Genomic DNA, 27,865 nt, shown 5'->3' with positions numbered 1-27,865 from the left:
GTGCTGGAAACTCTGTGAAAATAACCATGAGCCTTGTAGGCAAGCCCTGCCACTGAGAAAAGCATGCATTTTTGGCAACCTACAGTAGGTCAAATAGCAATAGCACTTAGACTTATATACCGCTTTACAGCCCTCTCTAATTGGTTTACAGAGTCAGCCTATTGCCCCCACAATTTGGGTCTTCATTTTAGCCACCTCTGAAGGATGGAAGGCTGAGTCATCCTTGAGCCTGCTGAGATTTGAACTGCCAAACTGCAGTCAGCTGGCAGTCAGCAGAAGTAGCAGAAGTAGTCAGCAGTACTGCACTCTAACTACTCTAACCACTGTGCCACTGTGGCTTTCCCAAATCAAGCATAATGGAAGACAAAGCAGCATGATCAAATCCATGGATGCTGCTGTACAAATTACCAGAGTGAATTCTTCAAAATCTCTCTCTCTCTCTATCTCTTTATGTGTGAAGGTTCCTTTACCTGAGGGATAATACCCAATTAGGAAATGTCCTTAAATGAAGGATCTCACTTTGCACATATATGTTTCCCAAGAGAACTAGGTTTCCCAAACAACAACTTTCAGAAAGGGAGAGTGTTCATAGTTCTAATAGTCTGCATAGTTTTAAGATCCTCAATCCCATGTTGCCACTGAAGTGGAATCATTTTTATTAATAATTTGTATTTGGAACTCTGTATTTTGATATGGTCTATGAGCTAATCAATAAACTAAACTATTAACTGAACTGGAATCATGTAACTTGCCTTACTTTTACTCCAAGCATTAATCCAACTATCATTAAATTTTTAATATTAAATATGACTCTATAATTACTTTTACTTTATTTCTTCTATTTGCACATATTTTTATATTTGAATTCTTTTCCTGTTTGCATTATTGTGGCAGGACTGAACATTATTAGGCAGATTGATAAAATCAACAGAAGGAGACAATTTTGGATATCATGGCAAGGTAGTAAAGAATTGATTTATTTAGTATTTTTCTAGTGTTAAAGTGAAACTTAACATTCATATCAAAAGTGATACCGTTATCAAAGTAGATATTTTCTGAGAATTTGGGGGATGAGTAAGGTTACCATGATAGATTGAAAGAAGGCTGCAGTCTTGTGTTTACTAAAAGAATAACATGGTTCTTTTTCTAGTAAAGCTATGATGATTAGTTGAGAAAAGTAGTGCCAGAAGCAATTGCAGCCAAGCAACTTTCCTCATTGAAACAGGTTATGTCCAGTAGAAATGACACAACATTATGAGAGTTCTCCAATAGGAAAGCCACATTTCTCAGAATGTTAATGTGCTGGAGACTTTCTCTCCTCATCACAAGTATAGGAAGGTATTGATGGCTCTCTGAAAAGGGTTAGGAAAGGGACCAGACTCTGGGATACAAATATTAAAACTTGTGATAAAACGTGATCTGATTTGGATTAATAATTAACAAATCTATTTCTTAAAATTAGTCTTAAAAATTGCATGCTTTGTAATGACTGATACATACTTTTGCTCTGTCAGCTTCCAGAGAGATTCGGTAAGCTTCATCCTGTTCTCTCTTCACATTTTCTCGGGCCTCGCGTTCATCCTGGGATAGGAAAAAGACAGGAAGATAAAAAACTAGTTTGGTGTTTCAAAATCAATATTCCCCCATGTACAAATAGCTGTTTTGGAATACCTGTCCTTTGTTTACAGTATACTAATATTTGAGGAACACAGGTTGAAAGAAAGGAACTCGATAGTCAGTGAAGTGTAAGAAATTATTTTTCTGGATATTTGATGCAGTTTTTAAAATAGACATATTAGATTATTTCACATTAAGGAATTTCTCTGCCTTGATTTTGACACAACTACAATGGTCTATAGTCTTTTAGTTTGGTATTAACTAGTATACTTTTATTGATGTAAACAAAATTGGTTATCACCAAATCTTAGAGTTGGAATCTAGAAGTTCCCAACTAACTCCTATTAAGTGAACTATATCCATACTGTAATCAACTAGAATATCCCTGACAGGCTATCAGCCTTTACTTAAATATCTCCTATAAAGAGAATCAATTATCCCAACAAGAAAAATAGCCAACAATGCTGCTTCCTCCCAGCCTCCTTTGTCTGTTGATAATTTGTCCTACTTTCTGCCATTGCAGCTACGACCACAATTGAGCTCAAAATTTATGTTGCTAAGTGAAACATTTGTCAACTTTGCCCCATTTTACAACTTTTCTTGCCACGGTTGTTAAGTGAATCACTGTATGTATTAAGTTAAGGTATGTATCATTAACATGATTAAGTAAATATGGATTCCTCATTGACTATGCTTGTCAGAAGGTGGCAAATGGTGATCAACGGTCATAAGTGTGAAAAATGGTCATAAGTCACTTTTTTCAGTACCATTGTAACTTTAAACAGTCATTAAATGAACTGTTGTAAATTGAGGACTACCTGTATTTTCTTTCCTGGTAAACGCACTGCTCTGTTGCAATAATGCCATAGTATGCCCTGGCTCCCAGAATCACTTAGCAGAGTGAGATGAACAGCATATACTGTAAATGCAGTAAATAAATAAAATAATATCTTCTTTAACCATAAAACACAGCTATCTGGAATACACGAGGTGCAGCTGCATAAACTGCAGCTATCTGGAATGCACACTGATCTCAATTCATGGTCTGAGAAAAGCATCAGAGAGGATAAAGGTTGGCCCATCCTAAGAATCACCCAATACCCAATACCCTGTTTAAAAATACTGTTACATGAGGCACTGGAGATAAATGTAGTGTTACTTGGAAGGTCAGTGTACTTGTAGCTTTGCCTTCTGCAACTCTGCCCAAAAAAGAGTGGCTGCCTGTGCTTTAAGACTGAGCTCTAAGAAAAGTTGTCTAGTGTGATCATACAAAATTAAAACACTTGCACATGCACACACACAACAAAGACAATAAAATCAATCAATAAAAAGAAAAATAATATGTGTAGGTGAAAATACCTTTGTTGTTAACTCTGGAACACAAATACTGTAGAGTAGGTGCCAAATAAATCATTTTAGGGATAAACTTCCAGGTGGAGAGATTGACAATTCAGGAAGTCTTTACTATAGTCATCGACCTAAGTTTAGTTAGGATAAGGCAATCAAACTCAATCACCATTAAAACAGAACTTCCAATTCAGTCAACCAAGATCTGCTTCATTATCTATTTATTGGCTTGAAGGAATGAGACAAGAGTTTTTTTTTTCCTTTGAAAACTTTTGGATTTCATGCAGTATTTAACAATTATTATTCCTGTTAATGACTGCACATGGTTTGGCTTTGTACTGAATTTTTGTTGCTATGCCCATTGATTTTTTAAAGTTGATTTTATTTTTATTCTCACTGGAAATATTTTATTATTCGCCTTCTAAGTCCCACTAACAATCAGTAATATGAAATTGGAAACTCGGGGAAATTAAGACAAATCTCTGCTCAGCTTTAAAACAAAAGCATCTTGTTTTCATTATGCATCCAGAACTTTGAACTCAATGAGGAAAAATAAATAAATAATTGAACTACGCTAGGAGTAAAAACTTTGAGGGGTGGGGGAATAAATTTTAAGGCATTGAGGCTCTAAATTTATCCCACCTGGAGATAATATTGGCAGATAATTTTTTTTTTTAAGGCCAACAATTCAACATTTCAGGAGTTCCTCTAGATTTAATTCTTCCATTTTTGGCAATATACTTTAGTAAAACAGATACAAAGGGGATGTCAGGAATATAAAAATATATTATGCATGACTGCCTTGCTATTGCACAAAGATGTGAAATGACACCGCTGAACTCAATTTTAAGTTAACAGTTTCTTACTCAGACGTACTTTCTCATCAAGTTCATTGTTAGATAATGGAACATTATTTATCCAAGTCAGATTTAACTATCTAAAATATTTGTATAGTGTTTTTTTTAATGGTATGTTTTAATTAAGGTTAGCGTTGCACTGCAGCGCAAGCAATTTACAGTGCAAGACTTCATCAATATACAACAAGATTACAGACAAAATGGTGATACTCTTTTGTACATGCAAAAATAAATATTTGCATACCACATGAACAAGCTTTCCTTCCAAAGTCCCTTAGTCCCTTGGAGCTTTAGTAAAGGACATATCTCTTCCACTGAGTCTTTACAGTAACAGAGTAAAGCCACCTCTAGTAAAGTTATGCAGCAGCCCTTTGCTTTTTTCCTTTTTATCATCTTCAGGTGCCATGTAGAGAGCATTAATCCATTACAATTTTCATCACTTTTGCTGTGTAATTGAGCCATTTTTAAATATATATATATTTTTTCAGTAGAGCTTAAACATATTGGTATAATCAGGGCATAGCAACAGCCTCTCTTTTTAAGATACAGGGACAAGTTGTGAAGTAAAACCTAAATTCTTCAAAAATTACCTTTTTATGTTGGTTATCTTTTCATTTCAGGCAAGCTATAGGATCTGAGATGTAGTGACCTGCACATGGGAAGAGTTATTTGCTGTGGTCCTACCAGGGCTTTGGAATTCCCAATTGAGGATAAACCATTTGGCTACTTCATGCATTTTATCATTATCTGAAGACTTTTATCATAGCTAACTTTTGGCCTTCCTTTCATAATGTGATTTCAAATTACACCATCTCTTGGTTTGTGAATAGATTTGTCTCCTTGCTTTTTTTTTTTTTTTTTTTTTGAGTTATTTTTTAGGGGCTGAAAACACAATGCTAGTGACTTTAATTTGGGTAAAAACGGGAAGATGTAATGCAGTAATATTTGATTTCAAAAGAGAAAACTTTTCAAAACTGAAAAGATAACTAAGAAGGGTGATAAATGAGAAACAGGATCAAATCGACATTTCAGGATTATTAAAATCTATAATAATAAAAGTCAAGCAGGGAATATACAGTCCTCAACATAAGACCACAACTGAGCCCAAAATTTCTGTTAAGTGAGAATGTTAAGTGAATTTTGTCCCTTTTTACAACATTTCTTGCCACAGTTGTTAAGTGAATCACTGCAATTGGTAAGTTAGTAACCTGGTTGCTATGTGAATCTGGCTTCCCCATTGACTTTGCTTACCAGAAGGTTGCAAAAATCACATGATCCCAGGACGCTGCTATGGTCACAAGTATGAACCAGTTTGACAACCTGTTCTGCCCCAGCTATGGACCCCAAAGAACGCAGCACACACAAACTCTATACAAAGCCTATTTTACTCAAATAACTTAGTCTTTATCATTCAAAGGCTGTTAATGAACTGTCTTAACAGCCTACTAGAATTCTAAGATAAGGTAATTATAGTCTTACTAGAGTTGGCAGAAAGCCCAGAAGCAATTTTGCAAACGTGAAGGAGAGTGAACTAAAGTTGTTCTCTACAGTTTGTTGCAAGTGGCGTTCCTTCTTAAATAGGCTAAGGGAGTGGCCAATTAGCTCCAAGCCTTACTCTCGAGAAGACCTTCTCCTGAGAAGCCACTCCTGCCTTTTGGCAGCTCTGAGCGCCCGTGCATTGAGAAGAGGCTCCTCCTCTTCGTCCTCTTCACTTAAAGGAGCTTCTGGAGGTTCTGAAGGCCCTGGCTGAATCCCTGCCTCTGGCACCACATCTTCTCCAGCCTCCTCACTGTCCGACTCGAGCGCCAGCTGCACAGGCTGCTGACGCAGCACCACATCAGCCTCCTTGTTGTCGGAATCAGCTACAATCTGCACAGTCCGCTGACAGGCCACAACACAAGCATATGAATTTTGAACACATGATCATAGGGATGTTGCAAAAGTTTTAACTATGAGAAATGGTCATAAATCACTTTTTTCAGTCCCACTGTAACTTTGAATGAACTGTTGTAAGTTGAGGACTACCTGTATTTTCCAGGTCAGAAAAGATGCTATCCAAGCATAATATGTACTCTCATAAACACTATTGAAGGGGGGAAAATGATTTCTTTAAGAAAAAGGAAGTCTTGTTGCCCAGAAAAGGAGAATATATTTTTGTATGAAAGATACAAATTTGCAAATTTGTATGTAAAACAAATTTTAGAAAAATTTTACAATTTTTGAGATAAAGTGGATGGGAAAAAGTTTATATATACTATATATTTGTGTGTGTGTAGCATAAAACATAAACATAAAATAAAATTCCATTTTATTTCAGGAATAAGGTGTTAGTATCATATGTATATAATTGCCTTTCTGTAGGTTCAATTTAAAACAAATTGGGCATATTTTTAATGATTTCTAAACCAATTAAATACTGCAAATATGAAGAAAATTATATTGTCCATATGTTGACATTAACCAGGTTACACATTCCATAAAGTAGGGGAGGACAATGTATGACTTATTAAATGTTGTTGGATAGCAACCTCCATCATTCATCACCATTGTCATTTTAACTAGGACTGATGGGTGCTGTAGTTCAGCAATATTTGGAGAGCTATATATTTCCCATTTCTGCCATAAGGCAAAGCACATTTTGAAATCTATATATTTTGTGTTTCCCAAAGAATAAGGATGTTTCTACTGAGCCACACCTGAAGTTAAACATAGGGTCTGATGTTAATAATGAGTACATTAAAAAGACACCCAGTTTGATTTCCGGTTTGGCGACGCGGCGAGACAGTCGGGGAATTAGTGGGCTCGGATGAGCTCCGTGAAAACCCGGACTGACTAACCACTGCCGATGGGTCTTCGGACCAGAACCGTCCTGTAGGGATGGGGAAGAAGGAGAGGCACCTCGGAAGACCAAGAGGAACAGGCAAGTTCCTTGAAGGTCAGAGGAAATTCTCTATGACTCGGCGGCAGGGGACAGCAGCCATTGTGGCTGCCACGAAGCTGGGGCAATCGGATTAAGCATTGAGCAGGAGTGATGAATGGAATGGAGTTTTTGGAAGCTGGGTGAGTGACAGCCAACCCATGGTTTGAAACAACAATAAGGAAAACATCTTTGTAATTTTAAGACCCCTAGAGATGAAACAGCGGCTAATGAGTGGGGGGGGGGAAAGAAAAGAAGATTTTGAAGCATAATTTTAAAGGGATAAAAACCCAATGGAAAATTGACTTTTGAATAAAACTATTTGGAAATTTTAAATAACTAGAGAAATTACCCCAAGATTGGTTAAAGGATTGGAAAGAAATAAATAGATCCTTTCTTTTTCCTTTATTTTTTGAACTTCAAGAAAAACAAAGAGAATGGATAATAAGCTTTAAAACAGAAGTGTCATATAAATGAAAGAAAAAAGGAAAAAATAAGTGAGAAGAGCTGTGTAAATTTGGACTGGACTATAAAACTGATTTGATATTTTTAAAAGCTAAAAAGAAAAAAAGAAGCTAAATAAGATTGTTGATGCAGATTGAAACAAAATTGATACTTGTTTGACAATTGGTAATTGTGGATTGCAGAGAGACACCTTCAGGAGTAAAAAGGAATAATTGCAACTTGATCTTTCTTTTGGAAAATTGTGAACTTTACAGATAAAAGCTGTGACAACTTTTGGGGGAGGATTTATTTGTCTGCAAGCGGCTCGACTTTGGAGGAAAAAAAAGTGGAATACAATGGAACTTTTATAATTGGAATAATATAAACTCAAAAAGAATAAAATGGCTCAGGAAATTAGACAAATGATTAAATTGATGTATTTGCCATGAAAAATGGAAATAAGAGAAATAATTATAATGTTACATGGAAGACTAAAATTTGAGGACATAAAAGTTGAAATGGAGCATACGCAAGTAGGCAAGAAAATGAAGACGGAGTAGTAAAACATAGAGATTGAAAATAGAGAAGGTAAAGATAATATGATTAAATATGAAGAAGTTACTGAATATGTGGATAATAATAATAAAAAGGAGGTTTTTAGAGATTACATTGGGATTAACAATGAAAAAAAATAAAGATGATTACTGGGATTAACAGTGGAATGATAAAAGAAAAGGTTGGAAAATACTAGGGATTAATAAAAAGGAGGTTTTTAGAGATTACACCTGGATTAACAGTGAAAAAAATAAAGATGATTACACTGGGATTAACAGTGGAACGATAAAAGAAAAGGTTGGCAAATACTAGGGAATATAGAGCAAAATAGAAGAGTCTAGGACTTGGATTAATGATTATATTGAGATTAACAATGGTAAAATAAGAGAAAAGAGAGGGGAAACAATGGGACAGATAGGGCAAAATACGGGAGAGAGAAAGGAAGATAGAAACGAGAGAAGAATATGTTATAGATATCTAGAATTGAAATATGAATTGAAGTTAAAATATATGAAAATTAGATTATGTAAAAAGAATATATATCAATGGACATAATGAATTAATTTTTATTGAGATGTTGGATGGTATTATTTGAGAAGATTGATGGCTATAATAATTGGGATATTGTTTAAATACCTGTAACAATTGTAATAATTTGAATATTTTCAATAATACATTTATTTAAGCAAAAAAAAAAGAAAATTGAAATGATATAGGATGATGATTTACCAAATAAGACTCATTCAAATTGGTTTTTATATAAATGGTATTGTTAAATAGACAGAATTTAGGGAAATAATCGTGAATTGTGTTATGTTGTGTTATTTGAACTAAGAACTCTGTTTAAATGTTAAATTGGTATATTTTCAAGACTAGAGATAAGATTTAAATTTGATGAAGTAATAATTAAATAAAGATTTAATTAATATTATATGAAGTAATAATAAAATGTAAGGAAGTTTTAGAAATGGAAATAAGACTTAGAAATATAAATATGTTTGAACTGTATTGTTAATAGTGAGTATTTAGGATAAGAATTGTGTAATGTACCATGAGGTATTAATTGAATTAAGATTTAAGGTGGATTAATAGAAGGGTAATTGTTTCGATCAAGTTAATATGAGTTAGCTTTCTATAAGATAGTAATAGTTGAGATATGTGATAAATGTTATGGCAAAAATAGAATATATTAAATTCTGTTAAAGATGAACAAAACGTTGTATAAATTTAAGACCGGATCAATGCTCTGTTCCGAAAAGATGTATTGTATGTTTATTTGTGTGTTTTTAAAAAATTTAAAAAAAATTGTAAAAAAAAAAAAAAAGACACCCCGTTTGTTTAAACAAAATACCATCATAGAAAATATTAATTTGATTCTCTAAGACCGTGATGGTGAACCTATGGTACACTTGCTGGAAGTGGCATGCAGAACCCGTTGCTCTTCCGGGTTCCAGCACACATGTGCGCGCTGGCCAGCTGGTCTTCACGCCGCATGTGCACCAGAAACCAGAAGACCAGGTGAGTGCTGCACATGCTGGAAACTGGAAGCTCAGCTTCCTGGTGTGCACATGCACATCAGGGAACTGCTATTCTGGATTTCGGCATTCCCACGTGTGAGAGCTGCTCTTCCAATTTCTGGTGCTCTGCATGCGCTCGTGCTCCCGTTTCGGCACTCGGTGCCTAAAAGGTTTGCCAGCACTGCTCTAAGATAACAAACTTGTATACTTTCTAAATATATAAAATGTATATGCTTATAGAAGAATCTAGTAAAAGCTGCATGAATAAAAGGCATAGCTTCTGATTTTTATATTTGATTATTCCAGAATTTAATTTGAAAATATTTCAGAATTATGTTTTTTTTTAATTGTCATAGCCTATTTTGTTCCTACATGATTGCCTTCTCTCTGCTGATTTAACATTAAATATTTTTTGTGAGGTATGTCAATATAGTTACAAGTCCCTTTCATCTGTGGTGGCACAATGGTTAGAATGCATTACTCAGACTAACTCACTGCTCACTCCAGGAGTTCAATTCTGAGTGGCTCAAGGTTGACTCAGCCTTCCATCCTTCCAAGGTTGGTAAAATGACAACCCAGATTGTTGTTGGGGGCAATATGCTGACTCTGTAAGCCACTTAGAGAGGGCTATAAAACACTGTGAAGCAATATATAAGTCTAAGTGCTATTGCTATTTCTTGATGCTATGATTAATTTTGAACTTTGTACTAGTATTTGTTAATGTTAACTGTAACCAGAATACTTTTTTGTATATTCTTATACTGTAGTATACTCTGAATAGTAAAGAGCTTTACACACACACACACACACACATTAGATATAGATATACATATATATATACAAAAACAATATATATACTATATACATACACAATATATATATTTTTATATAGTATTTATTTGTATTTTATATATTCTATGTATTATGTATATTTTCAAGGGCAAACATAAGGCATCAAAATGAATAACTTTTACTGAAGTATCTGAAATATATTTTGGTAAATTCTGGCAAATCCAGGAGACAACGAGAATATCTATTACTTGATATGGATAAAATATATCTGTATCAATTTTTTATTAGTATATGTTTCTCTAAATAAAATAGGTATATAGCAACAGCGTAGAATTTAAAAAAAATTCTTCCAGGTTGTGTATGTTTGAGCACAGAAGTCTAATCACTTTCATATTAGAGGTTCTATTTATCTACTGAATTAAATGGGGTGTGTGTGTAAGTATTGGAGATTCAATCTTGAAATAGGTTATATAATGCTCTCTCAATATTTCAACTATAATTCCTGTACACCTTGAAACACTTAAGGGAACTGATTAATAATATCCTACATGCTTTATCCAATAATATATAATAATATTGATAGAAAACAGTATTAATAATTCTTAAATATTTTTTGTTGCTGTTGTGGAGATTGAATGATGTAGAAATCACACTAAAATCACAAAAATGGCAAAACTCGTTGAAATGATTTGTGGTAAAGCTTTGACCATAAATAGACAGACACATATAGATGAACAGAAGTGGCAACCGTATTTTCAATATAACCAGTTTCAGTTATTAAATTCTACTTATATATTCTGTCAATTGGCTCACCAGATAATAAATAGTGTATGCCTTTGAATTACTAAATATACTAGATTTTAACATGCAGACCTATGTGAGAATTATATGACAATTTTCATAAATGTCACTATTTATGCCGAGAGAGTGCATAGAGAGACTGCCTCACTTCAAAAATGTTATCCTTTGAACATTATGCCTAAGCAATGTGAATTCTATAAAAACAGTCATACAGTGGTGTTTCACAAGTGATTCAAATTGACATTTTTAATTTTCTAAATGAGAACCTCTCCCTAGAGCTAGAATTGTAGATGAGCAGATAAACTGGACTTTTAAAGAAGCAGCTGCTTTATGATGGTTGTTTGGTTTGAAATCAAAAACTGAAACATAATTTGGATTTAATTCATATATGTACAAATATGGATGAGTATTTTCCCCAGTGAATAAACCTAAACATCTCAAAATAAAGCTTAATGATCAATGAATACCTAGATTTTCAGCCAAAAGAATAAAATATTAACTGAGGGGAGTTAAAGTGAGAGAAATATTCAGCAAGGTCTTGCAAACAGAGTACCCCCACCAAGAAATGCAGGATATTTTTCATGAAACTTATCCTAAAGCCATCCATAATGGTCAAATGTTGCATAACAAGAAAAATAAACACTATGTTAGACTTTCTGTTAATTGACTTAAAAATGAGAACAAGTCAAGCCAGCTGTGTAACAGTCAATGCTTTTACAGTAATAAATTTTGACAGCAAAAATAAAAAGAATGCATTATCTAGGTATCGCCAAATGGATCCTGGCAGTACATAGGAACTCCACCCTGTATAAGCTTGTCAAAAAGTGTTACTGTAATCCATTGAAAAGTCTCCTCCTCAGGCAAGGAAGAAAAAAAAATGCCAAGGGAGGCTCAAAGCAGGTGTGTTGAATTGTTATACTATTATTTAATCAAGGATCTCTTCTCATTAGTTTTGTATTTGACAAATTCATCCTTTGTTCTTGCCCATCATGTGATGCTAGAGTCATCAATCAACAGTCTCATTAAAAGCCAAATGTAAACAATGAGGTTGTGGAAATGTATTTTTAACACTGTATACTCCTCAGTCACAAAAGGCATAATACATGACTGCCATTTCTCTTGGCATTCTCTGCTAGATTTTACCCAGATGACTATCAATTTAAGAGAAGAGAACATTAAAACTGGCTTCTCTAAGGATATAAACAGTCATTGCTTCTAGCTAATATCCTCTCAAGTACCAAGCTCCTCAGGAAAACATTGTCAAAGTATTAGACTAATGAAGTCCACAACCATTCTGCTTAAATGATAGCTACCATTGTAAAAAATTCTGGGAAAATATGGTAACTGAACCGGAAAAAAAAAAAATCCCTACCAGTGATTTATGACAGAAAGTTTCTATGGACAAGGGGGGCCATACAAATCTTCTGAAGTGAAAACAACAGTCTTTTGAAAACTTAAATATTATAAGACTATTTGTTATGACAGACAGGTAACGTTTAACTATTCTCAATTTTGGTCATCTGGATCCATACTTCCACAGACTTATTCTTCTAATGGAGTAAATTTCTAGCATTATAGTAACAATTCTTTTAACATTTCCACTACCTCTACAACATTGCCAAAGATTTCATTATAACTCTTTTAAAATAAATGATGGGACAGTTAAATGTATGTCGTGGATTTCAAATAAGCACATTTTAACAAACTGAGAGCAATGACAAGTCTCATTCCATGGGAAGGTAATCTGTAGAGAAAAGGATCTTAAAATGTATGGGAATTGCACACACAGAGATACACACACACACAAAAAAAATATAATTCTGATGAAGAAAAAAAAAAGGAACAGCAGAAAAGAAGCTACACAAATAATTTAGTGAGGATATGAAAACAAAGAAGGTGCAAGAAGTGTACAAAGAGATAGGCTAGAATTGTAGAAAAGGAATCAGGAAACGTAAAGACCAGAGCAAGTTAAAATTTATAAGGGATGAAACACAGAAAGGGCTTCTTTTAATTTCTTTAACTAAGACAATAAAAGAAAAATCAGTTGCTCAATGAAAGTGACAAAACAATAACAAAAAGATGTGTTCCATCAGGAAACTATGAAGAAGACGATGAAGGGCAGGACTAAGTGTATGACTGACAGAGACAAAGCAATGGATGATCTATTTTTTGAAGTGAATCTGAATATAAGGGACTAGATAATTTGACTCAAGGGTGCTGAAGGTATTAATAAACTGGCCAAACTTTTATGTTATCTTTGAATAATGCTTATTGATGATCTCAGTGATAATCAATCTGATACCAATACTTGGGAAGATATTAATGAAAATCATAAAAAAGATTTGCTCTGTTAGGTGCCTTGATAACAATGCAGTAGTAATCAGCATTGATTACTACTACTAAACTTACCTCTTTTTCTAAAAAAACCCCCGTTCTTATATTTTGGGAAAGCTATAGACAAAATGCCATAATAATTTAGTGGATTCCAAATTCAAAAACTATATTCAAAAAGTGGCTGTCAATGGTTCTTCAGCATATTGCAGTGAGATATCAAGCGAGTCACTGAAAAGTTCAGTCCCATTCTTCAGTACGAATTGGCTAAAGAGATTGCAGGAATATTTATCAAATTTGCTGAATCACAAAACTAAGTGGAATAGTTAATGTCCCAGAAAAAGAAATAAAATTATAAATGACCTTGAAAGATTAGAGAATTGTAACAAATGAAATTTAATACAGAGAGGTGCAAAGTTCTTTATTTAGGAAGCTAGAAAATGCACAGATATTAGATAGGGAATACTTGGCTTGAGAACAGTTTGTATCTAAAGTTTCTTGGAATAGTAATTGACTGAAAAATGAATATTAATCAGTAATGTGACATGGCTACAGAAACCACAAAAGCAATAAGCTGCATCAATACAAACATCATTTCCAAAGCAAGTATTAAATCCACTTATGCAGCATTACTGAGTTTGTGTCCAGTTCTGGTAACCACTGTTTAGAAGTAACCAGTTTAGAGAAAGACATTATGGAAGATTAGAGGACTAAAAACAATGTCCTATGAAGATCAAAGAAGCTGTGGACATTTAGCTTTGAAAAGAGAAGATGAAGGAGGATATGACAGCATTCTTTAAATACCTGAAAGGATGTCACACAGAAAAAGGTCAAGACCTGTTCTCTATTGTCACAGAGTATGGGATGCAGAATGAAGGATTTAAATTACAGGAAGGCAGATTCTGAATGAATCTGAATTTAACATTCTCATCACAAAAACAGTTCAACAGTGAAACAATTACCCAAATAGTTGGGTTGGTGTGTTCACCATTACTGTTGAAGCAGAAGTTAGACAACCATCTCTTGGGGATTCTTTAATTCAGATTCCTGTTCTGAGCAATAGTTACACTCAATGGCCTAACTGGCCCAATTTAAAACTTGATTCTCTCTTTTGAGAGAGAGCCAAGCAACACTTCTGAATCAAACACATTAGATACAAAGCTGTAGTTTTAAGCAGTAAGACTCAATATGAATGCAATATTATTTTTGTGAAAAATATAGAATCCCAGTTGAGAATAGCTTAAAGCAGGATTCAACCTTCTTTATTATTTGCTTTGTTATATGCAAATCTCTTCATCACTCTATTTCCTTTCTATGCAGAATACGGAAAGGAAGAAATACTGACAAAAATATTAAAGATAAAAGTAAAGGGAAAATACAAAATAAGTAAGTAAAAATACAAATAAGTAAGATTCAACAACAATCATACATCACTATATCTTTCTACCCTGGCAAACTGTTCATGCTTCTACCATGTTAATATACCACTTTATTGTATTTTGTTTTTTAAATCTGTCACTTTTCTCCTTTTGAGAATCCCACTTACTACATGTATGTAAGTATATTTTTCTTGGTCTTTCTCTTCTTCTTGTCTCATATGCTCTTATTTAATATACTTGTTCTGTGATTTGATTCTCATTCATTCTCTATATGGCCTAACTAACTATGTATTTCTTGTTTACCAGTTGTTCATCTTTGTAACCAACCTATATTCGTTCATCATCTATTAATTCCTGATATTACCACATATAGCTAATTACTGTATGCCCATATAAAAAGATGTCACAATTTATCTCACTAGGAAGCTGTCACAAGTAAATATGATATCTTTAATCAATCCATAGTTGTAATATACGTTATATCTATTCCAAAACAACACAAGTTGTCTATCAGAATTGGAATTAAATCAGTACTGGAATACTGTTTAATTTTTACTCTGAAAAAACATTCATGTAAAAAACAAAGTAGTAGTCAACTTGCATTTTATTAGCTGCATAATGTTGCATACTATACTATAGTATAGTATGTTCTTGGAAAGAATGATGTGTATGATTGTTGATTGTATGAAGGCCAATACCAGCTAAAAGACCAACAGTAATGCTTTCATGTTGTGGTGTATATAGTAATAATATTGTTCTATGCCTTTTAATATAATATATTCAACTTACAAGTTGCCTGATTCAGCAAATCTGGGCAGCTCCCAACAGTTAAACAAAGAAATTACAACAGAACATAAAAATTAAAAAAGATGGCAAGTGTGAAGAAGTGGGGGTCTCATTCTCCCTTGCTGAAGGCCTGGATGAAGAACCAGGTCATTGTGGCTATTCTTCTAAAGAACAGCAGAGTGAAGGCCATCAGGATCTAGAGATTGATTTTTTAATCAAAGGAACCAAGAGAGCACCAACTAGGCAGGATCAAATTATCTGGCAAAAGATGGTCCCTCAAGTAAGCAGGTCCTATGCCAACTGTGCTCTGCTGATGACACTACTTTGACAGCTAAAAATGAAAAGGATCTGCAAGCTCCAGTAACAAGAATCAAGCAGCACGGTGAAAAAAATGTGACTAAAATTAAATATAAAAGAAGCTAATGACATCAGGGACAATAAACAACTGACAATGAAGATACTGGAGTGGTGATAGCTTGTATCTTATAAATTCACCTTATAACCTAGGACCGTGATGGCGAACCTATGGCACACGTGCCACAGGTGGCACGCGGAGCCATATTAGTGGGCACGCCAGCTCAGCTCTGGGGTACATGCGCGCGCCAGCCAGCTGATTTTCGGGCCTTCTGGGCCCACCAGAAGTAGGGAAACAGGCTGTTTCCTGCCTCTGGAGGGCCTGGGGGTGGGGGGTGGGGAAGGCCCGTTTTTTTTTCTTACCTGGCTCCAGATCCTCTCTGTGTATCTGGGAACGGCGAAAACAGCCTTTCCCACTTCCTTGGAGGCCCTACGGGGGCTCAAAGGGCCCATTTCCCCACTCCCGGTGGGACAGGAAGTGACTTTTTTCCTGTCCCCAGCCTCCAGAGACTCCTAGAGAGGCTCCTACAGACTCCTAGAGAGGCTCCTAGAGACTCCTAGAGAGGTTCTGGAGGCTGGGGACAGGAACAAACAACACTTCCTGTCCCACCGGGAGTGGGGAAATGGGCCCTTTGAGCCTCCATAGGGCCTCCAAGGGAGTGGGAAAGGCTGTTTTCACCATTCCCAGATACACAGAGAGGATCTGGAACCAGGTAAGAAAGAAAAACGGGCCTACCAGGCCATCATGTGCCAGGAGCTGGGGGGGAGGGGGTTGCGCACACATGCGCGTGGGCACGTGCGCGCACGACCCTCCCCCGCCCCCCCCTCCTGGCACACGATGGCAAAAAGGTTAGCCATCACTGACCTAGGAGAAGTGCATTCGCTGTTATTATGACTGTTTTTTAGAATGAGCTTCCCTCAATGTTAAAATGACCTGACCTACTGGCTGGCTTTCCATTAAGCTGTGAAGATCTGGCTCTTCTGTGCATTGGGCAAGACTGGTAAATGAGCTTGTTTTGTGATATAAATGTATTAGTAGCACTATCCTTAATTTATTTATTTATATAAATATTTATACATACACACCCGCATGTAAAAAAGTAACATCTGAAATTACAACAGCATTGAAAAAGGTGATTTATGACCATTTTTCACACTTACCATCATCAGCATCCCCACATGATCAAAAATCAGATGCTTGGCAATTGGCATGTATTTATGTCAGTTGCAGTGTCCTGGGGGCCCTTTTATGACCTTTTAAGCAAAGTCAATGCTAACGATGTTATTAGCTTAACAACTGCAGTGATTCACTTAACAACTACAGCAAGAAGGTCATAAAGTCAGGCAAAATTTACTTAACTGTCTTATTTAGCAATGGAAATTTTGGGCTCAATTACACACACACACACGGTTTTTTTTTTTGTTGTTTGTGTTAATTTTGTACAGATTTTCTTCTTTGCTTTGTATGGATACTATTTTCATTTTTATTTTGGGGTTTTCATTTACTTTGATTATGTTGATATGCTTCACAGAGTCACAATTTGTAAGAGGGGAAGCCTATAATATTTTAAAATAAATTAAAAATAAACCCTTTCAGGAATACTTTTAAGTTCTTCATAGACTTTAGAAGCATCTTTAGAAATGGAAAAAAAAACAACAACAACTGTGGATGGCTACCATCCCATGTTTTGTGTTGAAATATGCCTCTCCCCCTTGGTAAAGTGGCTGAGAGCATCTGGGGGATAAAGGTTTAGGAAAATGATAGGGATTAATCTCATCATTTAGTCTTGTGGTAAATGTAATTTTTTAACTAGATACATATTCCACAGCTAACATTTTATGGTAACCTTTATGGCATAATCCAATTATGCCACTAGCAAAAAAAAAAAAAGAAAGAAAGAAAGAAAGAAAGAAAGAAAAAGAAATGTTTGTTTCATCCAGAGATAATGATTACAGAGAAAAGAAAATATAGGCCTATAGTCTAATAACTATTGTTAGATGATATATTAAATATTAAATGTTATGCCGATGACTTGCCAACGGCTTATTATGTTTGAAGAGTTTTAAAAATCTTCAAAAGCAGAATACCAAGATTTAAAGTTTGTGTCCTTTTGTGTGTGTGTGTGTTATACATCTGAAATATCTTTTGTTCCTCTAAAAGCTCTGTGTTACCTTAAAAAACATGCTAAAAATCTTAGAAGAATTTTCTGTTTATCTTGTGGTTTATGATGACTTACTGTAGTTATTAAGAAAACAGTAACAGAAACCGGAATCTGTATCCTGCTTGCTATTGTCACATTTTGAAAGAAAGTTCATGTAAATGCATTAAGACCTGCACTAGAAAAAATGCTATTTAAACAGGAGATGTCAGAAACAAGATTTACAAAAAGTGTTACATGTGAACTAGTACGCTACTAAAAAATTGTTTCACATGCCAACGCCTCTTCTTAAGTACACAGAGCACAGATTGGGCTGTTAGGTACTATATTTGTCATGTTATTTTACCTAGAGAATTATAGTTCTCTTAATGACATTTAGAGAGAAAAAAACTAATGCATTCATCAAAAATCTTAGATATGGAATTCTGTGAGAGACAGTATGTTTTTGTTAACTGTCATCTCTTTTTGTATTTCCAGCATAAATGAAATGGCTCATAGATTGCCAATTACTTGGCAGACTAGCTGGCTGGTTGGAACTTCATGTTCAGGTTAACAGTGGTTACAAAAAGCACCTGGATGTCGTAATTCAAGGCTGAATTGTGTACTATGCAAAAATAATGCCATAAAAAGGTCTGCAATCATCCCATTCAGTAAGTTATACAGAAATAAGGAACAATAATACAAGTAGTCCTCGGCTTGAAGCCTGGCTAGGTGGTTCAGTGGCTAAGACGCTGAGCTTGTCAATCAGAAAGGTTGGCAGTTTGGCAGTTCGAATCCCTAGTATAGGTCTCCTGCGTGAGCAGGGGGTTGGACTAGATGACCTCCAAGGTCCCTTTCAACTCTGTTACTGTTGTTGTTGTTATTGTTATTGTTGTTGTTGTTGTTGTTGTTATTATTATTATTATTATTACCATAATTGAGCCCAAAATTTATGTTGCTAAACGAGATATTGTTAAGTGAGTTTTGCCTCATTTTATGACTTTTCTTGCCCAGTTGTTAAGTGAATCACTGCAGTTGATATGTTAGTAACTTGGTTGTTAAATGAATCTGGCTTCTCCATTGACTTTGCTTTGCCAGAAGGTCACAAAAGGTGATCACATGACCCTGAGATATACCAAAGGTAATAAATATGAACCAGTTGCCAAGAAATCTGAACGTTGATCACATGACCATGGGGATGCTGCAAAGATCGTAACTATGAAAAACGGTCATTAGTCACATTTTTCGGTGCCATTGTAATTTTGAACGGTTGCTAAACAAACTGTTGTTAAGTCAAGGATTACCTGTATAACATAAAAGCATTTTTTAAATTTCCCCCCCTTAAGTTTGTGGATTGGGTTAGAAAGATTTATTGATGATAGAATAGAATAGAATAGAATAGAATAGAATAGAATAGAATAGAATAGAATAGAATAGAATAGAATAGAATTGAATTCTTGATTGGCCAAGTGTGATTGGACACACAAGGAATTTGTCTTGGTGCATACGCTCTTGGAGTACATAAAAGAAAATGCTTTATAAGCCTAATTGTATGAGCCTAACATTTAGTTTTATCTACAGTCATTTTTATGTAAGTATGTATTATACGTTTCTGTATTTGACTGTATATGTTTGTAAGTTGTTGAAAAAAGGTAAAAAAATATTCAATTATCATATGTTTAATGCTCATAGCTAAATTTTCTAAGAATGCAAAATAAAATTGATGTTCATTGAAAACAGACAGCATTATTATATAAATAGATGACATATATTCCAATGATAATACAATGAAACAAAACCTTGTACTTGTGAGGCATAAGATTTAGATGGATGAATAAGATGCTTAGTGCATTACTGTCAATCAATGTTTCTACTGCACATCCAGGATAACAATAATCTTAAATAGGAACACACCTATTATTGCAAAATCCTAACTAAGTACTTCATTACTTGTAAATGTCACTCTCAATTAATAAAGTAACAGATAACCACTTCACTTTTGTGTATGTGGCTTGTGACTATATTTGTATAATTGAAACACTGGCATTTTTGGAAACTTTTATCATTTTATTTGCTCATTAGTCTGCATGAAATAAATCTCCATAGTAGTTATTTATTATTATTGTTGATCACACAGTCAGCCTGATGTTTAGTGGATTCAGAATTTTTATCCACCTATTGAGTCCTTCCCAAGGATCTGGGACAGTCAGATATAAAAGTTTAATGGTGTTAAAGGTAATGTCGTTTCTGAGTAAAGCTGCTTTTGCAACTGATTGGTGGTGAGTTTATCAACTGCAATGGTGTTCAAGTGGTGCTCCATTTGTTTTGGGATTTCGTCCAAGGCGCCTATTACTATTGGTACTATTTTTGCTTGCTTCTGTCACAGTCATTCTATTTCTATTTGCAGGTCTTTGTATTTTGTGATCTTCTCCAGTTCTTTCTCTTCTCTTCTGCTATTTCCAGGTCCTGCCATGTCCACTATCCAGACTTTCTTACTGACAATTGTTAGATCTGGCATGTCATGTGGCAGCTGCCTGTCTGTTTGAATTCTAAAGTCCCAGAATACTTTAGCTTCTTCAATTTCTATTACGGTCTCTATTTTGTGGTCCCACAACTTCTTGCCTGCAGGCAAATGGTATTTCTTGCAGATCATCCAATACACCATTGTTGCTACTTTGTCATGCTGTTGTTTGTAGTCAGTCTGTGCAATTTTCTTGCAGCTGCTCACCAATTTCTTTGGTTTCTTTGCAGAGGTGGCTCCTATCGACTGTTGCTGTTTCCTCAATTTTGGCTTTGTATGAATTTATTCTTGATCTGCTACAGCCAGAATTAGCCCCTCTGTCTCTTTCTTTAACTTTCCTGCTCTTAGCCATTGCCAGGTCTTCTTCTTATCTGCTTTGCCTGCTAGTTTGTGTGTGTACAGCCACCTATTTTCCTTGGTAAGTAGAATCTGTCAATGTCACTGTGAGGATGAAGGGCATGCTTCATTGTCATTATTTTTCTGGTCTTCCTATCCATGGCTTTTAGTGGAGTGCTTGAGTCCAGTCCATTATTCCAGCTGTGTATCTAGTAACTGGAATTGGCCAGCTGTTAATTTGCATTGATGTTATTTCCTTCACTGAGTTTGAACTTTTAGATCTTCTTCACTCTAGAAGTGAAGTGGTGTATTCACTTCTAACATTCTTCTTGATTTCAATTTGCTTGATGTTGTCATCTTGAAGAATGCCCAGGTATTTATAGTGATCTTCTTAATTCAGACTCTTGATGTTATTTCCATAGGGCATCTTGATTCCTTCAATTCCTTCAATTTTCACTATTTTTCCTCTGTTGATGGCAAATTGGCACTTTTGTCTAATCCAAAGTTCATATATGGACAGTGCTGAACAGTGACTCTATTTGAGATGGTGTTTTCCCATATAGCTTCAGATATAAAGAAGGTGGGATAGCCTGGCAAATGTTTTTGATGTTTGATAGCCATGAACTGTTCAGTATTGTTGACAGTTGCACTGAATTATTGCAACAGTGCTGATAGTGAGTATACTTGAAAGATCACTCTCTTGATATTAACCTTTCCCAGTCTATCACATTGACCAGCAATTAGATCTTCCATTGTGTCATTGATCTTTGCACAAAACTCCTGATGTGTGAACTGACTTCTGTTATTTTCAGGTACTTTTATTATCCAATCACATGGCAGGGAATCAAATGCTTCTTTGTAATCAATCCAAGCCAATCAATTCATGTTGGTTTTCAGTCCAAGCTACATTCAAGATGGTCTTCCTTCTTCTGCAATTTTATAAAATCATTTTAGGAGCTTCTCTGCTGTTAGGACACTTTCCTTTCTGCCCAGTGTTTTCAACTAGATGCAGTTGGACTGCATCAGCTACAACCTCTGTTAGTAATTTGAAAGGTAATTGGTCTGTAGTTGCCTGGGGCTGCCTCTTTTGTTAAATCTTTCATTATACCAGGTAGGTTCTGCCAGATGTTAATCAATCTTCAAATTTGCCTCCTTATAGTTTGCTCTTAATTGCTTGGCAATGAGTGTATGTAGGCCAGCCAGATGTTTCAACCAAAAACCATGCAGTTTATCTTCGCCTGATGCTGACCAATTGTTGATCGTCCCTACCCTTTTCTTCACCATTTCTGCTGTTATTCCAAATTCTTATACTGTATTCAGCTTCTTTTTTATTCGTATCCATCTCCTTTATGCAAGCTGCTTTTTTCTTTTTTCTTTTTGTATTTTTGTCGGTTGTCCCATAGCTATGCTCAGAATTGTACCGTTTCTTCTTTATCAGGTGTTGATTGTTTCATTACAGTTTCCTCACTGAGGATTGGTAGAAACATTTCTGATTCAACCGAAATTGGAGATTCTGCCTATATTGTGCAATTCATGCTTTTTATCTGTTGAACATCTTGGCTACTGCTGTTATTTGCTCTTTATATTTCTAGTGCTTCCTTGATTTCTTTTCCTCTAGATAATACTTCTTGATCAGGTATTCTTTGGTCTTCTTCAATTTCTTCTCTTTCATTTGTTCTAGCTTGCTTGCATCTGATTTTAGCATGCTGATCTTATTTTCAATTCGATCTTCCACATTGGTGGTACACTGGCTTTTTTTGTTTTTATTGATTTTGCATCCAAGATATTCAGTTATAATTGCTATATATTAGCTGATTTGTTTCTTACAGCGAGCATATTACAGTATTTTAATATTTATGTTAGCTAACAGCTTCAGTGCAGGCAACATTATTCTGCTGGTTTTGTGCTGTTCTAGATGCTCAATTTTTTTGTATCAATTCCTTTTGCTTTTTACTTAGAGGGATTTGTTCTTTCTGAGAAGAAGGCAGAGGAATGAGAATGAATGAACAGCTATGCTAGTCTCACCTACTACCAACTCCCCATGATTTGTCTCTATAGTGTGAGTTACTTTTGGTGAGGCTTCAGTTTCTTTGCCCTGAGTAGATCTTTCGCAATTCTTCCAACTCTACTTCTGTGAATATTTTATTTCGTATTATAAATCAATGCTGATCTGCTAGCCTCTGTTCTACTATTTCTGATTCTAGATGTTGCTCTTTCCAGAACTGTGCATTCTCTTCAGAAATCCTCTTCTCATTGGGACTTGATTTATAAAAACAGTTCATTCAATCTTTTAATAACACTCTTTGTTTTCAGTCTTTGTGTATTTGCAATGGGTAAACAACTTTTCTTCTAGTAGACCTACACTTGTCGCCCTGGTTGCTTAGCCAACAGTCCTGAGTCCTGTAATCCATTTCTCATCAGATGTCCAGGAACTCCAGTATCTAGTGCATTATTGACCCAGGCAATGGTCAATCTTTTATGAGTTTCTGTAAATTACGTCTCACCTTATTGTTAGTAGGTAGTAGTAAGAAGCAGTTACTTTTAATTGTAGATGCTTAATTAATAAGGCAATTACCCTAGTAACACATACTTAATTGGTAAAGCATATTTTTTCTATTTAAAAAAATGCCAAAAAATACAATGCTCATCAAAACAATTACTGTTAAATAAGTTTTCATTCAAAGAATATGTTAAGTTCATAGTTCATATTTTCACAAAATTGTTCCACTACAATAAATGTAAAGTTTCCCAACATTGTTTTACAAATTCTTTCCTTCCTGCAAGTATTGCCCATTTTTGCAATATTCAAAAACAGTATTTACAACTGATTTGAAAGACTATGAAAGTTAGAGGTATTTTATTCCACAGAATGTGTGATCAGTTCCTTAAATTTAACTATCTTCAAATTTGACATTTTACGTCAAAATATGGAGATATTGCAGAAGAGATAAATGTGAATATTGATCTCATTTTACCTATGTCTCAAATCTTACATGGAGGCAGAGCAATATTCTTAGAATGATCTGATGGATAGTATTCCTATTCTGATGGACAGAAGAAATTATGTTGTTATTGTGAGTTTCTTTCACTCTTATATGAACAACCTTCCAAACCTCTTCTTCAAACAAATATTAAAAATGAAGCCATTCTATTTTTCTTTACATTAATTAAACCATATGCAATTAATACTGAATTAATGCTAATACAGATAACAGCACAAATACAGAATCTAGCATTTTTAATTGTCTAGGAAGGCCCTTACTCTAAATTCAATAGCTGTCTGTAGTGATGTCCAGGTCTCACCTCATCCTTTATGTCTTCTTGCTGCTGAGCACTGAAGATCTCCATTGCAGCCATCAGCCTCATCATTAACTCATCCACTGTTGTGTTTCCTAGTAACAAAGGACAGTTTAACTTCATAATATTAAAGTTATTTTAAAAACTCAAAAAGTCATTTTAAAAATAATCCAAAAATAATACCTTAGATTTTTTTCCTAAATCACACACAAAACAGAAATTAATTTTATTTTAGTGTCATTTAATTTATATTTTAAAGTTTCTGAAAGTTTCCAGTTGTAAATGTGAATCTAAATGAAAAATTTAGATTAATTATAATTTCCATTTTATCTTCATATTAGCAATAATAACAGGTCATGATCTCAAACTAGGGATAAATAAGGAAGAAAGAGGGAGATTTTTATTCTTAAACATTTTTTTCAAACTGTCATAGATATTATCATAGGATCTTTTGACATATCTATTGATATTTCTGTGTTGAATTTAAATATTAACATTTGCAATGAATAGCCCTGAGAATTACCTCTGCCATTCATTGATTCAAGGATTGCTAATATATATAATGATGAAGAACAGCCCATTTCCACCTGAATTTGACACTATTTATTGGGTTATTACTCGATTGCATTGGTATTGTAACAATATTTGGAATACATAAAGACATTCCACAGCTCTATTCCATTGCATATGAATCTTGGTTTCAACCTCTACAATACTTTTCGCAGTGATTTTAATCCATCAGTATAGCAATATCCAGATTTCAGTGGAGAATATGGAAGTACATTACTACTAAGTTTCACCATTCCAGTTGCTAGAAAAGTATTTTAAAATTTAAATGATTTGTAAGTAAGTATCAAGAGATCAAGAGAAAATTGTGAACATTATATCATAAAACATCAAACTGACTGATTGAATACGAGTCTAGTTTTTCTCTCCAACTATTTCTGGATTTTTTTAGAGTTTCAATACAGGGATGGTAGAGCTCCTCGAGGCACATTGATATATTTTAAAAATCAATGAATATCAATGAAATATCTATAGAGAAATGAATATTCATAGAGTTATTTTCATGAGACTGAGGTCAATTACAAAACGTTAGTATTCCCCCCTCTCTGTGTGTGCTTTCTTTCTAATGAGAGAGAGAGAGAAAGAAAGAGAGAAGGGGGAAGTGGTGGGATTCAGCTGGTTTGCACTGGTTCAGGCAAACTGGTTATTAAATTACCCATCCCCCCGCTATCAAAGTGGATCCTGGGTGCTGCACTGCAATGGAGAAACGGGCAACAGAGCGGCCGGCATGAGAGACGGAGAAGGCTGCTTCAGCTCTTTCTTCTCCCTGCTCCTCCTCCTTCCATCATGCTGGCCGCTCCATTGCCCATTTCTCCATTGAAGGGTAGCGCCCAGGATCCACTTTGATAGCAGGGGAAGGTGTAATTTAACAACCGGTTCACCCAGGGTCAGGTTGGCTGTCATGGGAGGCTCGTCCAGCATGTGTGGTGGGGCTGGAGGATGGGGATGGGCCACGCCTCCCACAACAGCCAACCTGACTCTGGGCAAACAGGTTGTTAAATTATTTGAATCCCACCACTGGAAGGGGGGGGGGATAAATTTGGGAGGTGAAGTTCCTTACTCACACTCAAGTTACTAGAACAAGGGGGTAAGTTTTTGAATGAGACATAGTAACTTCTCCAAGTAACTAATAACTAAGATTAATCCTGAGACCTATTTCTAAAAACCAGTTATAACATTTGCCAATTTTTTTTCACTTTTTTTGTTGAGTAGCATCATAAAGGGTAAACTTTATAAGCTTGAAGCAGAGAACTTTTTATCACTGATTTTCATACATTATCATGCTATATTAGTTTTGATCAGATACACAGTCGTTGTAAATGTATATAAGATAAATTCACCAATTTTTCATTTTATCTAAAAGTACTTTGTTAATGTAAGAATATAAATTAAATTCCAGGAGAATTTATACACTTGATTACTAGTGTAATCGATACAAATTCAGTTGAAAGTTTCAATACAAAACATGCATCAAGCAGAATACATAGATTGTACCTTGTATTACATTCAACACCTCATTTGATGATCGCTTTCCCATAATAATAAGGAACAATGGAAACTGATCTGTCTTCTGAGTCCGAATAGTTTGAGCTACAACACTGCCAAAGTGTCTTGTGCACATTGTTAGAAATCTGAAAAATGGGAATATTGTAATGAAAAGTTTGCATTAATAAATGTACCTTATTCATTTAATTTCCAAAATATATATTCATGTCATATAACCTTCAGAATTTCACAGCAAAAATATATGCAGTACATTGTACCTTACTTTCAAGAAAATACAGGACTTCATTTGTTGTTAACCTTAGCCCACATTTTTTTCTCTTTTTATACTGTGAACAGTTTTCAGCGGACTCTCCTAATTTTATTACTTTCCATAGGGAACATCCACTTCCACCCTCTCTTTTTCTTCTATGCTGCAATGTGCCTATTACTATTAAGCCTACTATCTTCTTTATATTTTTCTCTTAACATCTAAATTTCTTTACATTCTTTTGTGGAACATTCATAACTCTGTACTAATTCTGCTCCCAGATTTAATAGTTAGAAACAACTGAGACCTAGTGGTTTATTATGATCCGTCTGTTAATTCTTAATTTATATAGCTGAAAACTTTGACTTTCAAACAATAGAAGAAAACAAAATAGAACTCTAACATAAACCAAGGAAAACAAAATTAGTCAATTCATGAGAAAATTCTACAGCATATCATAAAACTATTAATAGGTGACCAACTTGAAAACAATACAGCATTAGATGCCAATCATTTTAAGATTATTCAATTATTACATTAAAAAAAAATAAGCCTTTCCAAACTAAAGTCATCCCTTTTTTATTTGGTAACTTCCCTAGTGGACTGTGCAAATACTATATACATATCTTGTTTTCAATTATGCTTTGATAGAGCACCCCATTCTGATGGGATAATCACGGTTATCATATTTGCAGTTGACATAAAACGGGGCAGGACAGCTGCTATTTTAAAAGATTGAAACAAAATTCAGGATGATCTTGGTAGGTTAGAGGGATGATCTGAAAATAACAGAATGAAATTTAATAGAGATAAATGCAAAGTTATACATTCAGGAAAGAGAAAAATGCAGAAATACAGAAATACAGAAAGTGGAATTCCTGGATATTAAAAATAACTTGGATCACAAACTGAAAATGAATTAGTGATGCAATGTAGCTGTTAAAGGAGAATAAATTTTACATTATGCCATTGTAGCAGCTTCCAAAGATGGGAAGTATACTTTATTTTGCAATGATTACTATATAATGCCTCAAATATTGTCTACATTCCTAAGGTTTGTAAGATTATTCAGAAAAACTGGAAGAAATGCAAAGAAATACAATGAGATTGGTTTTATGAAGAGAGAGAAGGAAAGACTGAGAACTGAGAAAAGATGGCTTGAGGGAAATTTTCAGATAGCTGAAGGGTATTATAGACAAGAAGAACCTGTTCTTCATCATTCCAGAGAGTAGGATACTGAATAATGGGTAGTCCTCGTTTTATGACTGCAATTGAGCCCAAAATTTATGTTGCTAAATGAGAAGTTTGTTAAGTGAGTTTTGTCCCATTTTATGACTTTACTTGCCATGTTTGTTAAGTGAATCACTGCAGTTGTTAAATTAGTGCCATGGTTATTAAGTGAATCTGGCTTCCCCGTTGACTTTGCTTGTTAGAAGGTTGCAAAAGGGAATTACATGACCCTAGGACACTGCAACCGTCATAAATATGAACCACCTGTCAAGCTTCCCAATGTAAATCAGGTGACCATGGGCTGCTGGCAATAGTCATAAGCGTAA

At 34.8% G+C, this 27,865-nt stretch overlaps 1 protein-coding gene across 1 annotated transcript in view; it reads right to left on the bottom strand.

The window, feature by feature from the left end:
• The window catches only part of FAF1 (Fas associated factor 1), a 198,552-nt gene that overhangs the window by 22,290 nt on the left and 148,397 nt on the right, over positions 1-27,865 (bottom strand). Inside the window, exons 14-16 of the mRNA XM_070939550.1 lie at positions 26,051-26,187; positions 23,996-24,084; positions 1,501-1,581 (exon numbers count right to left, since the gene is read on the bottom strand). Of these exons, the coding sequence (XP_070795651.1) occupies positions 1,501-1,581; positions 23,996-24,084; positions 26,051-26,187 (307 nt within the window). The remainder of the gene's footprint in view (positions 1-1,500; positions 1,582-23,995; positions 24,085-26,050; positions 26,188-27,865) is intronic.

The sequence above is a fragment of the Pituophis catenifer genome, unplaced genomic scaffold (assembly GCF_029215685.1).
Source record: "Pituophis catenifer annectens isolate HBS135680 unplaced genomic scaffold, rPitCat1.0.hap2 SCAF_3, whole genome shotgun sequence".
Taxonomy (NCBI): domain Eukaryota; kingdom Metazoa; phylum Chordata; class Lepidosauria; order Squamata; family Colubridae; genus Pituophis; species Pituophis catenifer.
Note: the sequence above shows the minus strand (reverse complement) of the source record. Positions and strands in the feature narration are given on the sequence as shown.